This window comes from Meriones unguiculatus, chromosome 10 (assembly GCF_030254825.1).
Source record: "Meriones unguiculatus strain TT.TT164.6M chromosome 10, Bangor_MerUng_6.1, whole genome shotgun sequence".
Taxonomy (NCBI): domain Eukaryota; kingdom Metazoa; phylum Chordata; class Mammalia; order Rodentia; family Muridae; genus Meriones; species Meriones unguiculatus.
Window position 1 is genome coordinate 3,916,041 of NC_083358.1, and position 13,280 is coordinate 3,929,320.

A 13,280-nucleotide genomic window follows, 5' to 3' on the forward strand; every position below is an offset into this window, starting at 1 on the left:
GGGAGGGAGCACGGGGGGGGGGGGCTGAGGGCTGGTCCTGGCTGGCAGATGAACAGCTCAAGGGACAGGGCAGAGTCACCTGCAACCCCCAGGGGTTCTCTGAAAGGGCCTGCAAGTACTTGCCTGCCACAGTTCCCAGAGGGTGGGACCCAGTTCTCGAGGATTTCTTTAGCGGTTCTGGCAGGAATTCGGATACTCCACAGAGACACTGCCTCCCACCCTCACCCCTTTGTCTGTCAGGCTGTTGAAACACTGGGTGCCAGAGAACTGGCATTTCCCCAAGAGTCTGACGATGAGGGAGGAAAGGACTGAAGCCTGGTGCCAGGCAGAGGGGGAGTTTGTCTCTAAGAGAGATTTCACACAGTTCTGATAAACTGTTGGGCCACCTCGAAAGAGACTGGAGCCGAGACAAGGATGGTCAGAGATGAGCTGGACCACACCCCAATCAGGGCCACTTAGTTCCCGTCCTCCACTTCAACCTAAACCTCCCACCAGTATTCCAGAGACAGGCTTGGTCACCGGGCCTCTTTATTTGTTCCTCTTCCAGTGTGGCCTCGGGGATTAAATCTCCTTTAGCTGCTTTTCACTCTGCCTTGCCTTGGCAACTGAGGATGGTAGCTGAGCCTGTCTTTTTGGGCTGCTGAGGCTAATAACACACTTAAGTAAGGAAGTCCCAGACATACAAGGGCTCCACCCTCAGAGGGAGAGTCAGCCCGCCCAGCGTGGGAAGCTGACTTTCCTGGCCTCAAACAGCCTGTTCCTGAATTTCTGCCCGATGCTGAAGAGCAGAGAAAGACAAGCTTTTGTAGGGGAAACCGACAAACCAACCCTCAGTCTCTAGGAGCCAGTGTCTGTCACCAGTGTGAAAAAAAAATCGCAGGTGGCCTTTCCCCTCCCCCAGCAACAGGCCCCACGGCTCTGGCAGCAGCCACCTCTTAGGGTGTCAAAACTGGGCCAGATGCGCCTAGAAACAGGAGATGCTGTACCAGCTGGCTCTGCTCAGAGATGCCCGAGCCAGAGACGATGCTGAAGGGGGGTCGTCTGCTCCAGTGGCTCCGGGAGCACACATGGGGGACAGCTGGCCCTCTGAGCCACAAGGCAGAGCAGGCAGCGTGGGCACAGCTCTGCCCCCGACCACTTCAGAGGCCCCAGGACCCAGAGCTGGAGAAGGCTTGTGACAGCCAGGCCCTGGGTATCATCGCCCTAATAAGCGAGGCTCGGCCACCTGCCCTCAGAAAGCCAAGCAGACAGACACGTAATAATGAGCAGTGGGTTTGGGGAGCTGGGCTGGTCGGAAGAATGCCTGCTTTGCAAGCCTGAAGATCTGCGTGTCAAGGCAGTAGTGAAGGCCGCCTGGCAGGAAAGGCAGCGGTTGGAGGGACGCTCACCTCCAGGAGGGAGAGTCCACGCGCTCCTAATAGCTTATCAGACCACCCGACAGAGTGAGACTGGCATCCAGAAGACAGCGGCTCGGTGCTGGGCAGACCACACCTCGACATGGGCACTTACATGAGCATGTCCTTGGCCGTCTAGCTAAACTCTGATCTTCAAGTCCACGAGGTTGGGCTTGGGGCACACGGGGCTTGCTGTGTCTCTTTGTCCCTCTTCCCAACCTTCAATAAATCTTCTTTTTCTACTTTCTTTAATTTGTTTCTTTCAGCTGGCTTCTTGAGGAGGGGCGGCCAGCTCTAACTTGGGGGCGCAGGCTTTGACCCTCAAGTAGGATAACAAACACAGATATTGACAGAAGATATCTGGTTCCCTATTCTGTCCTCCACATTTTCACACATCCACCCCCATACACACGTCACGTACACACTAGTGAAAAGCGGAGATTTTCATGGTGGCCACAGTGGAGGGAGCCCGTGGTCTGGGTCCTGACATGAGGTTTCAGTTCAGGTGGCTTATTCTTCGTTGGTTTTTGCAGACCTGGGCACTGAGGGTTGGGCAAATTCTCTACACTGAGCTGCGTTCCCGGAAGTCTTTGTTTCTAACTTTGATAGAAGGCCTCGGTGAGTTGCTCAGGCTGGCCTCGAGTTAGTGATCCTCCTGCCTCAGTTTCCTGAGTAGCTGGCACCACCAGGCCAGGCTCCCTCCAGCCCTCTTGTCTGGGGGAGATCCAAGCCACAGAATGTGCTAACAAATAGACATGGAGTCTGGGGCTAGGTGGCGGAAGCAGGAAGCGTGGGATGCCTGTTATTGACCTCATCATAGGACGCGTCCCTCCATCGGCTGGTGTCCTCCTCCTAGCTGAGGCCAAGCCACCACAGACGGGCAGCTTCTCCACCAGGCTAGGGCAGGCCTGCTTGCACTCTGGTTACACATCACAGTCCCACTCCTACCCCAAGACAGCTCCTCCCACACTTCCAACATGTGGGCCTGCTGGATTGGCATTGTAGGCATGAGGTGGGGTTTTTATTCTACTCTCAGGCTAGCAGCTAGAGCCTAGCAGAGCCAGGTGAGTCAGGGGACCCTCTTGGACGGCCTGACCTTGTCATGCTGGCCGTGGACTTCACACACTACTGAAGCACACTGAAGCCTGCTGTGGCTTGTAAAACCTTGACTCTTCCCTCCCTGCCCTGGTTTTTGTCACCCTCGCCTCCCTGAGATAAACGGAAACAGTGATATCTCCCTAATGTATCCATTTCCATTGCTTCAAAACACTTTACAGAGCAGCCCAGAGTCCCACAGCTAGAAACAAGCCACCATTGAGTTTGCTCTCTGGGGGTCAGGGCCTGAGGCCCCCCATTGACTCTCCATGTCTCCAGAGTGGCTCATGTGTCCAGTCAGCAGGCATGGGACATAAGAGCAAAGGCTGTCTGCCTCTCCTGTTCCCCAGCAGGAGAGCCAACTCAGTGAGCGCGTTCTCACGGCGGGATCCAGGGAGAATAAGGTCACCTCAGTCCTCCACTGCGTCCCACTGGCTGGTGCCAGAGCCCAACGGGACTGCGCTAAGATGGCTGGAAGCTCCAGGAACTGGCGGGCCCAGAGGCGCCGCTGTGCACTCCTGAGCCACCTGGGCATGCTGGAGAGGACAGGTTCCAGGGGCCCCTGGCATAGCCTTCACATCCGCCATGTTCCAGTTCTAAGGCCGGCGACCATGTCCGACTCACAGTGTCCCCAGTTAACCCCTGTCAGTCATGTAGTTTTCAACCAGGCTGTTTGGCAACTGGCCACTCATTTCCCGCCTGTGGCCCAAGGTAAGTTCTTTTCTTAGAGATTCTGAACAACGCAAGCTCAAGACTAGGGAGGCGCTGGGCTGAGGGGTTGCATTTACTCTGGAAGCTGAGGAGAAAAAGCAACGACTTGGATGCAAACAGACCAGGGTTCTAATGTCTTTCTGCCACTCCAGCCAGGCCTCAGGCCTATGGCCCTGCTCATTTATCTCAGGCAACTCCTTATTTTATTAATTCCATTTTATCGTTTTTGTTTTTAAATTTTTTTATCTTATGGGTTTATATGTTTTGCTGGCATGTGTGTCTACATGCAACCAACATGCATGCAGTTGCATTGCCCAAGAAGGCCAGAAAAAGGCATCAGATTCTCTGACACTGGAGTTCCCGACAGTTGTTTGCTATCATGTGAGTGCTGGGAATTGAACCTGGGTTTTCTGAAAGAGCAGCCAATGTTCTTAACTGCTGAGCCACCTCTTCAACCCCCAACATTTATCATATTTCAGATGTCTCTATCCTTCTGGGTCTGATGATGTCAGCTACTTGGGAGACTGAAGTAAGATGATTCAAAGTTCAAGATCATCCTGAGCTACAAGGCTAGCCTGGACAACCATCTCAAAATAGAAACTGAAAAGAGGGCTGTGAATATATGTCAATGACATGCTATGTGGGACACAAACACACACACACACACACACGAGAGAGAGAGAGAGAGAGAGAGAGAGAGAGAGAAAGACAGACAGAGACAGAGAGACAGAGATAGAGTCAGAGACACACAGAGAGACAGAGAGAGAGGGCAGGAGGAAGGGAGGGCAGGAGGGAGGAAAACATGACAAAATGTGACCGAGGTTAATCTAAACAAGGGGACCTGGGTGCTGTGTTCACTGTGGCTCTTTGGGGTCTTTTAAGCCCTCTGAGGGGTTGTGGCCTGGCCGTGGACCCTTTTCCAGCACAAGGCTCCTCGAGGCCCAGTTCCATTTGAGTTCTCACTTCATGCTATTGTCTGTGAAAGCTTTGCTTCTCAGTGGTTTCCCTGAATTGGTTGGAGCCCCATGTCTGCCTGCCTGAAGGTTTCACAGCGACTTTCTGTAATGAACCAGATCTCTGTCCCAGTTTACCCAATTATATAGGATTGCCATTTCTCCCCTGTGTGATGGCCATGGACTGGCTGTCCTTGTCCGATCATTGTTCTCACTTCCCTTGGCCAAGTCTGGCTCACTGTGAACTCTTTCCTCCAAAAGATAGAGACCTGAGCAAGCAGGCCCCCCCGGGCCTTTCCTTAGGGAGCTTGGCCTAGCTTCCTTGGGCGTAGCTGCTTCGGTTCTCTCTTACCTGCCCTCCTCCAAGACCAGGTCCCCTCCCTGCTCCATTTTGTTAGGCATTTGAGAATCTAAACTGTCCCGCCTAAGTAGAAAAGATGTGAACAGTCTTTTGGTTTCATTTGGTGGTTTGTTCAGGGTTTCTCTGTGCAGCCCTGGCTGTCCTGGACTCTTTGTAGACCAGGCTGGCCTCGAACTCACAGGGATCTGCCTGCCTCTGCCTCCTGAGTGCTGGGGTTAAAGGCGTGCGCCACCAAGCCAGGCTGAGTAATCATTGCTTAGTGTTCCAGAACGCTGAAAATCTGGTGACCCCTCCTCCTCCTCAGTTCTGTACACCAACTCACACAAAGCTTGCAAACTGCAGTGAGATGTAACTTACAGAAAAGTAACGAAAGGCCACAGGATGTGTTTGCAGATAAAGGCACCCACTGCCAAGACTGATGAGGTGAGCTCCGTCCCAAGGACCCACATGGCCGGAGAGAGCTGCCTGTCACAAGTCCTCTGACCCCCACACATGTACCACGACACACGCGTGCCCACAAGGTGCACACGTCCACATCCACACAACATAAATGTACCCGCCAATCAATAGATGTAATTTTAATGTTTATTTACTCCATGTGTGAGTCTTCTGCCTGAGTCTGCGTGCCCTGTGCGTGCCTGGGGCCCACAATGGCCTCAGGAAGGCGTCAGCTCCTGTGGAGCTGGAGTTACAGATGGTTGTGAGATGCTGTGTGGGTGCTGGGGGCTGACCCCTGGTCCTCCACAAGAGCAGCACGTGCTCTTAGCCACTCCGGGCCCATACATAAATGTGCTTTTTACAAGAGAGAAGCAACATATCTGATATCATAAAATTGGGGAGCTAGACCCAAGAAGTCAGACCTCAGTGTTCCAGCTCAGGGGGCTGGGGCATTGGCAGCCCCACCCAGGTCCTCAAGCTGGAGCCCCATGGCCAGCACTCCATTTATCTTCCCAGGATGCTAGCCTTTGAACCACCCAGACTCCAGTCTCACCACCTCTCTTCTCCTGCGCCCGGATTTCCAGCTTTGAGCAGCTGGCTGGTCGTCAGCCTGGCGATATTCCTTCCTGCTCAGGAATTCCCAGCCTTGCAGAGCACAGAAGGGAACAACAGTCAGCGTTTGTCTAGTCACATTCTCGTCTGGATAGTTAAGATGTAAAGAGGGAAGCACGACAGACCAGGAGACAAACAGCCTGTGCTTTTCCCTTGGCTGGAGGGAGATGCCAGCTCTACACTCTTGGTAAAGGGACCTGGGATCCTTCCCACAGAGCAGCAGGAAGAAGGCTGGGCCTCATTCTACACTGGCACAGTTTAGTTTAGTTTAGGCTCTAGGACATGATTTCATTTGTCTTAGTGAAAGGCTTTTTCTCGAAACGCACATTTCATTTTCCATTATTTAACAGACACATGGTGCCCTCGCGTCCTTCTGAGTGAGTCCATTCAGTGTGCTTGCGTAGCCTGAGTCACGTGTGCACGTAACTCTCTGCGTGGTTCTTTCGACCCAGTGCTAATAAACATTCAAAAGCAGCATGTGTCTGGGTTGGGTTTGGTTCAGGGAAACTTTTAGTTTGGAGAATGAAAACCTCATGGATGAGGGTCCAGGAGGGAGGCCATGCATGCACAGCTGTGTGCTCCCACTTTGTCATCAACATCATCAGGGGATAGACTCACACATATGTATGTGTAGACTCACACACTCAGGAGCACACCCATACACACACATGCCATGGAAGGGCGGACCGCGGCTGGGGGTTAAGGGAGAGAAAAATCTAGGAGACTCCTCGGGGAGCAGGCTTTGTTGTGGGGACCGTGCAGTCCGGTACCTCCTGAAGAGGGCATTGAGCTTCCTGCCTGCCTTCAAGGAAGGAAAAGTTTTGTTAACAGCCCAGGGGTAGAGCGGGCTGGATGGTCAGGACTTGGAAAATTACTGAGGAAATACCAGCCGAAAGGGAGGGGCTGGGTAAAGCGAAGCAGCAGGATGGGGTGGATGTCCTCTAGGGGGCAGTAGAGGAGGGACTTGATCTGATAGAGGGGCAAATGCCTCTGTGGAAGAGCTCCTGCCGAACAGACTGGGTAGCTCGGAGGCCCCCGTGTCAGAGGCCTTGCTTTGGAAAGGATTCGGGAGAGCCGCTTCTCAGCCTCCTCTCCCTGCCGCCATGCTGCCCGGCCGAGGCTCCACCATCACGCGGCCAGGAGGGTCCGGGGACCCATGGAGGGTGCTCGCTCCTTCCCATCCACCTCCTGTCCATGTGCTGGTCTTGCAAACACTGCCTGAATTCTTCTTCTTCTACAGCCCTGCCACAGCTGTAGCCGAGGCCAGCACATAGCTTTCTCAGCCCTCACATCGCAGGCCCAGCGGCGTCTCCTTCAGAGTCGCTGAGGCCTGCAGCTCCCGCTGGAACAGTGCCGGAGGGGCTCTTCTTCCCAGCAATGATTGCGTCCTCTCTTTGCTCATCACCTGGCTGCAGCCCTTTGTTCACTGATCGCACTTTCAGATCCTAAGAGCAGAAGAGGCCACTGAGACTCAGCTTTCCAAACTCCGTGTGGCCGACAGCCTCACAGATAGCTTCACAGACAGCCTCACAGATAGCCTCACAGCCCTGTGGGGCCTGCAACGGGAGAGAAGCCCTGGAAGTGAGAAGGAGGATCCACTCTCATTTCTGACCTGACAGTGTGCAGCGGACAGCAAGAAAGACAGTAGAGCATTTGTGCAGAGGCAGGCCTGGTCTGGGCTCCGGAAGTCCAGCGAAGGCAGCGTGTTTGACGTCTCCATTTGTCTGGACACAGCGGGAAGTGTGCCATAATGAGCACCAGTGTGTCTCAGGACAGAAACAAGCTTGGACAGAGAATGTAGTAGGTCTAATAATGGTCTCCAAAGGCGTTCAGGCTCTCATCAGAGAGCACTGAAGATGTTGTATTGCCCAAAGAGAAACTTAAAGTTATAGGACTTTCAGGCAAGAGATGCAGTTCAGTTGGTAGGGAGCTCTCGACTGAGTACACAGGGTCCTGGGTTCAAGTCCCACGCCATGGAAGCCAAGCTCAGGAATGCTTGTCTGTCACCCCGGCACTCAGAAGTTGGAGGTGAGAGGACCAGATTCTAGGGTCACTATCAGGCATGTAGCAAGTTCAGATTGGCTACATAAGACTGTCCCAAAAGAGAGATGGGGGTGCTGGAGAAGACACAGTTCTGTTCCCAGGACCCACACAGTGGTTCACAAATACTTGTAACTCCGGTTCTTGGGGATCTGATACCCTCATCTGGTCTTACAGCCTTCTGTATTCACATGGTGCACATATGTGCATGCCTGCGCGTGTGCCCACGCACACACACACACACACACACACACACACACACACACGGGAGCACACCCATACACATACAATTTAAAAGTATAAATTTTTTTTTAAAGATCAGCAACCTTAACACTAGCATGTTATATTGGATTTTTCTGTGTGGGCTCAGCAGTGGGAAATGAACCCTAAACTAAAAACTGTGGAGGTCCCAGGGGGCAAAACCTAAAGTCTAAGAAGAGTGACCTTACTGATTTCCAATAGCCTGTGTCCCCGAAGAGCTAAAGAATAGTTATGAGAATGCAAAAATATTTAGCAACCAAGCTAAGATTCACAATCAATAAGCAGGAAGAGAGGGAAATCAATCATTTAAACTGAGCCAGTCCATGGATTAAGAGACAAAGATAGAAACAGGGTTCTGTAATGTCCAAAGTGCTCACAAAGCCAGAGCGGGGATGGAACAGAGACAGGGAAAAGGCAGAAAACCCAGGCAGGACCTGGGGAGATGGAAAGCACACTGGCTTGGGTGAGAAAATGCACAGGATGGATGAGAAGCAGACAGAGGAAAAAAAAAAAAAAAAAAGAAAACACAGAAAAAAATTAAATAATAGTGAAAGAATCAGACTAACTTTGTAACCTATGTTTCTTTAATTGCCTTATAACTTATGTTTTCAAGTTTTAGGCCCATAACATTAAAGCCTCTTAGTGCTTCTCCAGAGAGCCGAGGAATGTAAAAGTTCCTGACATTAGCCATCTGTGAGGGCAGAGATAAGGAAGAGAACAAGCAGAGATCTCTACTAAATGCAGAGAAAATCACCGGCTGGCGCCTGTGATATGAGCTCTGTTTGGAAACTGGGCCAAATGGCCCTTCTCCAGAATAGCTCCTGACCTTTGATCCAAAGCCTGTAACCCCCACTCCTTAGAACAGACATGGGATGAGTTAATCTCTCCCATCTTTAACTGTGGCTATATCTCATATGGCAGGAAATTCCAAACTGACTTGAAGATCAGATATTTACGACAGGGCTGACCGGATCTAAGGGTGCCCAGAATCAACCAATCATTTTAAAAGTTAAATACCTCATCCAATCATGAATTGCCAAGAAGGCAACCCCTAGAATTCCCCACACCTTGCCTGGTCTTTTAAAAACCTAAGGTCTTTGTCTCCCGGGGCCACTCCTTGCTGACCAGCAGGGGTGACCCCATTGCGTAATGGTCAAGATGAACCTCTTGTGATTTTGCATCGATGGATGATCAGTTTCCTGAGTTCTCTTCATACCTTCTTATATTTAGGCTCTTGCTGGGCCTAACAATAGAACACTGAAAAAAATGCCTTGGCTCAGCAGTTAAGAGCACATGTTTCTTTACAGAGAACCCGGGTTCGATTCCCAGCACCCACACTGTGGCTCACAGCCAACTGTAACCACAGTCCCAGGGGATTTGTAAATCCTGTGCACACCAAGCCCATGCATGATGCACGTACATACATGCAGGCAGAGCACTCATAGACATAAAATAATAAGACAAATCTTTAAAGAAGTGAAAGGCATACAGGGAGGTGGCTCAGCTGGTCCACGAGCTCGTTCTTTCAGACCAGCCAGGTTCCGTTCCCAGCACCCACGTGGTTGTTGCCAGCCTCCTGTGACTCCATTTCGGGGATCCAGCACCCTCTTCTGACCTCTGCTGGCTTTGTCCACAGTATATCTGTGTAAGTTCAGGCCAAACACACACACTGAAATTAAAATCACATACAAGCTATCAAATGCTTTCAACCTAGAATTGTCCACAGATGCAGAAGTGGAGAAGTAAGAAGTGCGTGAAAGAAGTAACCGGTTTTGAACTTTGATAAGAGCTGTAAAGTTAAAAGAAGAAATCAGGAGCTTTAATGGACGCCAAGTACAGAGACCACAGTGCTCGTCTCCTCTGGTGAGGGGGAGGTGTTCAAGGACATCCCGCCCCAAGAAAACAATGCACACCAAGGAAGGAAAGTAAAGATGACAACAGATTTCTCATGGAAAAGATTGTGAACTGTAAGAAAAGGAGCAACACCTTTAATAGACTGAAAGGACAAAAGAAATCTAGAAGTAACAGAGGTCTCAGAGAGCACGGGAACACGGCCTCCAAAGCTGTTTTTGTTTCTGTTTCTGCTGTGCTGTCTTGTGTTTGCTCCCAGAGGCTCCAGGGCCTGCCTGGTTGTTCCCTCTCATTGAAAGGAACAAAACTCCTCACAGCACAGCCCTGCAGACAAAGAGGCCAGCTTTGTCCCCAGAGTGCTCCAGGGCACCTTAGGTACCCTGGAGGTCTTTTGAGCTCTCTCCTCCACTTCCTTTTTTTTTTCCCCCTTCTGAAAGGCCCAGGGGCTGGGAGCATGCCCAGTCACACCGGTGGCCAGCACAGCCCACTGCTGCTTCACAGTTGTGGTGGTGGGAGCCGCCACCCTGGAGCTGGCAGGCATGCTTGGCTCTCAACACAATGATGCTCTGTTTTCACCAAAGATTCAGGGCCCTGAACTGGGCTGGCACCAGTGAACTTGGTACCCCTGCCCAAGTCACATGCCCTGTTTTTCAGCCTCCCGATGGACCGATGGACCACAAGGCTCTGAGGTGGCAGGCTTGGGGGGACTTGGAGACAGCCCCAAGTTTTGAATGCCAGGGGCTGGATTTGTATATTACACCAGATAGAGTCCAGAAGACTCCATGTAAGGACCTACAGAATCATAGGGGATTTATTGTAAGGGCCTATAGAGACAGTGTTTCACGCGCATGATCTTAGGCCTGAGAACAGCGCTTCAGAGAGGGTCAGGCCTGGAGACCACTCTGTGGAACAGAAGTTGGTGGCAGGTGATTGTGAGTCAGCACTTGTGAGTACGGAGACTTTGACAAGAGCAGTTTGTGCTTTCAACCACTGGGTCATTTCTCCAAGAAATGAGAATTCTTTTAAAGTAGTGCTGGCAGGAAGGATGGCTCATGGGTTAAGAGTAACACTACTAGCCAGGCCTGGAGGACATGCCTTTAATCCCAGCACTGTGGAGGTAAAGGCAGGAGGATCTCTATGAATTTGAGGCATGACCTCCCCCACCCCCCAAAAAAGAATTCATAACTGCCTGTCATTTATTCCAGCTCCAGGGAATCCAATGCCCTCTTCCAGATGCTTCTGGCATCTGCATTCGTGTGATTCTTACACACAGACCCATCATTAAAAATAAGTATTTTAAAAACTAACCTTAAAAGGCTGGGAGACAGCTTAGTGGATAAAGCGCCTGCCTCGTAAGCCATGTTTAAAAAAACAAATGCGGTGGCGTGGACTCACTTTTTAGCCCAGGCCTGGGGAGGTGGAGACAGACAGACAGATCCCTGAGACTCACTGGCATGGCCAGCCTAGCCCACCCGGTTAGTTCCAGGCCAGTGAAAGCTCCTACAGGAAAGAGCCCAGACTGCTCTGGCAGGGAATCCACGTTCAGGGTTAGCACCTTGCCACGCAGCCCTCAAAGCCAGGGACTTCAGCTATAGGGATCTGGCATCCTCTTCTGGCTTCTGGAGGCAACTACAGTTATGTGCTCCTACACACAACATGTTGGAGGTTGGCCTGAGGCATGGAACTAGCCCTCCAGATCCTGGCACACCTATCTTTGTTGTGCACACCTACCTGATTGGCTAATTAAGCAGCCTATTCCTGGGCAGGGAAGAATGGGGTAGGTGTGGCTAAGGTTCCTGGGCTTTGGGGCTGAAGACAGAATCACGGGAAACAGACAGGCGGGAAGAGAGAGGAAGGAGGACACCATGATGGGTTATCATAGAGAAGAAACCACGTGGGCCAAAAGAAAGAACTTCAGTAATGGCGGGGGAGAGGCCCAGATAAAAAATACAAGCAAGTACCATGGGATTATGGGTGGAAGGTTGACCAGATGAGGAGGATGAAGGCAGATGGCATTGGATGGGGGCTGGGAGATGATGGTGAGGATGCTGAGACAATGTGAGGAAAATATCTGCCTAGCCCAAGGTAAATAAGGCAACTATAAACCTAACAGGTGTCCCTGTCTTGTTATTTGTGATAGTGGTTAGATAATGACGCCATGATAATCTTAGGACTAATAATTATAACATTATATAGCCCAACACTCATTTTCTTTTTGCTACAACAAATATATCTAAAAATCAAGGTGGATAGTGCCTGAGGAATGGACACCTGAGGTTGAGGGGAGGTTGTCCTCCAACACACACACACACACACACACACACACACACACACACACACACACTCAGGGAGAGAGGGACCGTCAGTCACCTGTAGACTTTAGAACAGCATTTTAGACACACAGCACCAGCATGCTCTAGTTATTCCATCCAAGATGAACATCTTTACCAACCTCCCTTGAATGAAAAAGTAAAGAAAAACAGGTTTTTAAAACATTTTTACTATTTATTTATTTATTTATTTATTTATTTTTTGCATGTGTCTTGATAGCCTGGCTGGAGCACACTGAGGCAGGATTCGGGGAACGAGAGCATCGAATGATCTTGGTGGAGGCAGGGACGACGGGAGGAGAGTAGTCTGGGCACAGACACAGGCGGCACCGTTGGTTCTGGTGAAGAACGATCACAGAACCAGAGAGCACAGCCAGATTCTGGATTCTTCTAGGTCACGGCGGGGAGGGGAGGAGGCGGTGTGAGGCCGGGAGAGAGCAGCAGGCAGGATGCTGAGGTTCGCGGTCCAGACGCCGGGTGTCAGGGGGGCAGAAGCATCTCATCCGAGCAGCCTCAGATGTTCATGGTCAGGCTGATGAACTGGAAGCAGAGGGACATGAGGGCGTGCCCTCCCAGGCCGGTGTGGCACGGGAGCGCCCTCAGCTTGCTTACGTCACAAGAAGTCTGCTGGCCACCTTGCCTACAAATTTGGGCTTCTGTCTCAACATGAAACCATTTTTTTTTTTAAAAAAAAAAATATAAACCCATTTTTGGGCGTGTTGCATATGTCATTATCTTGTGTAAGTGTGCGTGTGCGCGAGTGTGCAGGGCAGGGTGCTGTCAGCCATCCTCCCCACCTTATGTTTTGAGCCCGGCTGTTTCCTGAACCCTCAGCTCACTAACTGCTGATGGGTGAGCTTCAGCCTCAGCCCGCAGTGCTGGGGATTAATGGATGCGTGCACCGAACCGGGCTTGATGTGGGGGGTGTCTGAACTGGGGCCTCAGGCTTGCACAGTGGGCAGATCTCCCAAGCCAGATAAACTGTTTCCAAAGGCTAAATGAACGTCCCCCAGGGCAGGTGGGACAGGGAATGAAAACGTGTTCTCTCCCTGTCGAGGGGAGAGACAGCCTCGCAGAGACACTGCGCACAGGGTGGTGAGGGCTGGGCTCGCTTTTCGGCAACCCTCTTTTTTGAGGAAGGTGACCCTCTTTCCAAGGAAGGTGGCCCTCTTTCTGAGAAAGGTGACCCTCTTTCTGAGGAAGGTGGCCCTGCGCAGTGGTGGAGCTGAGGGGA

The 13,280-nt window shown here is 51.4% G+C and overlaps 1 protein-coding gene across 1 annotated transcript in view; it reads right to left on the reverse strand.

The window, feature by feature from the left end:
* Positions 1-12,255: 12,255 nt before the first annotated feature.
* Positions 12,256-13,280, reverse strand: part of Capn9 (calpain 9) — a 31,669-nt gene continuing 30,644 nt past the window's right edge. Inside the window, exon 20 of the mRNA XM_021648792.2 lies at positions 12,256-12,586. Coding sequence (XP_021504467.2) covers positions 12,560-12,586 — 27 coding nt within the window. The 3' untranslated portion in view covers positions 12,256-12,559. The remainder of the gene's footprint in view (positions 12,587-13,280) is intronic.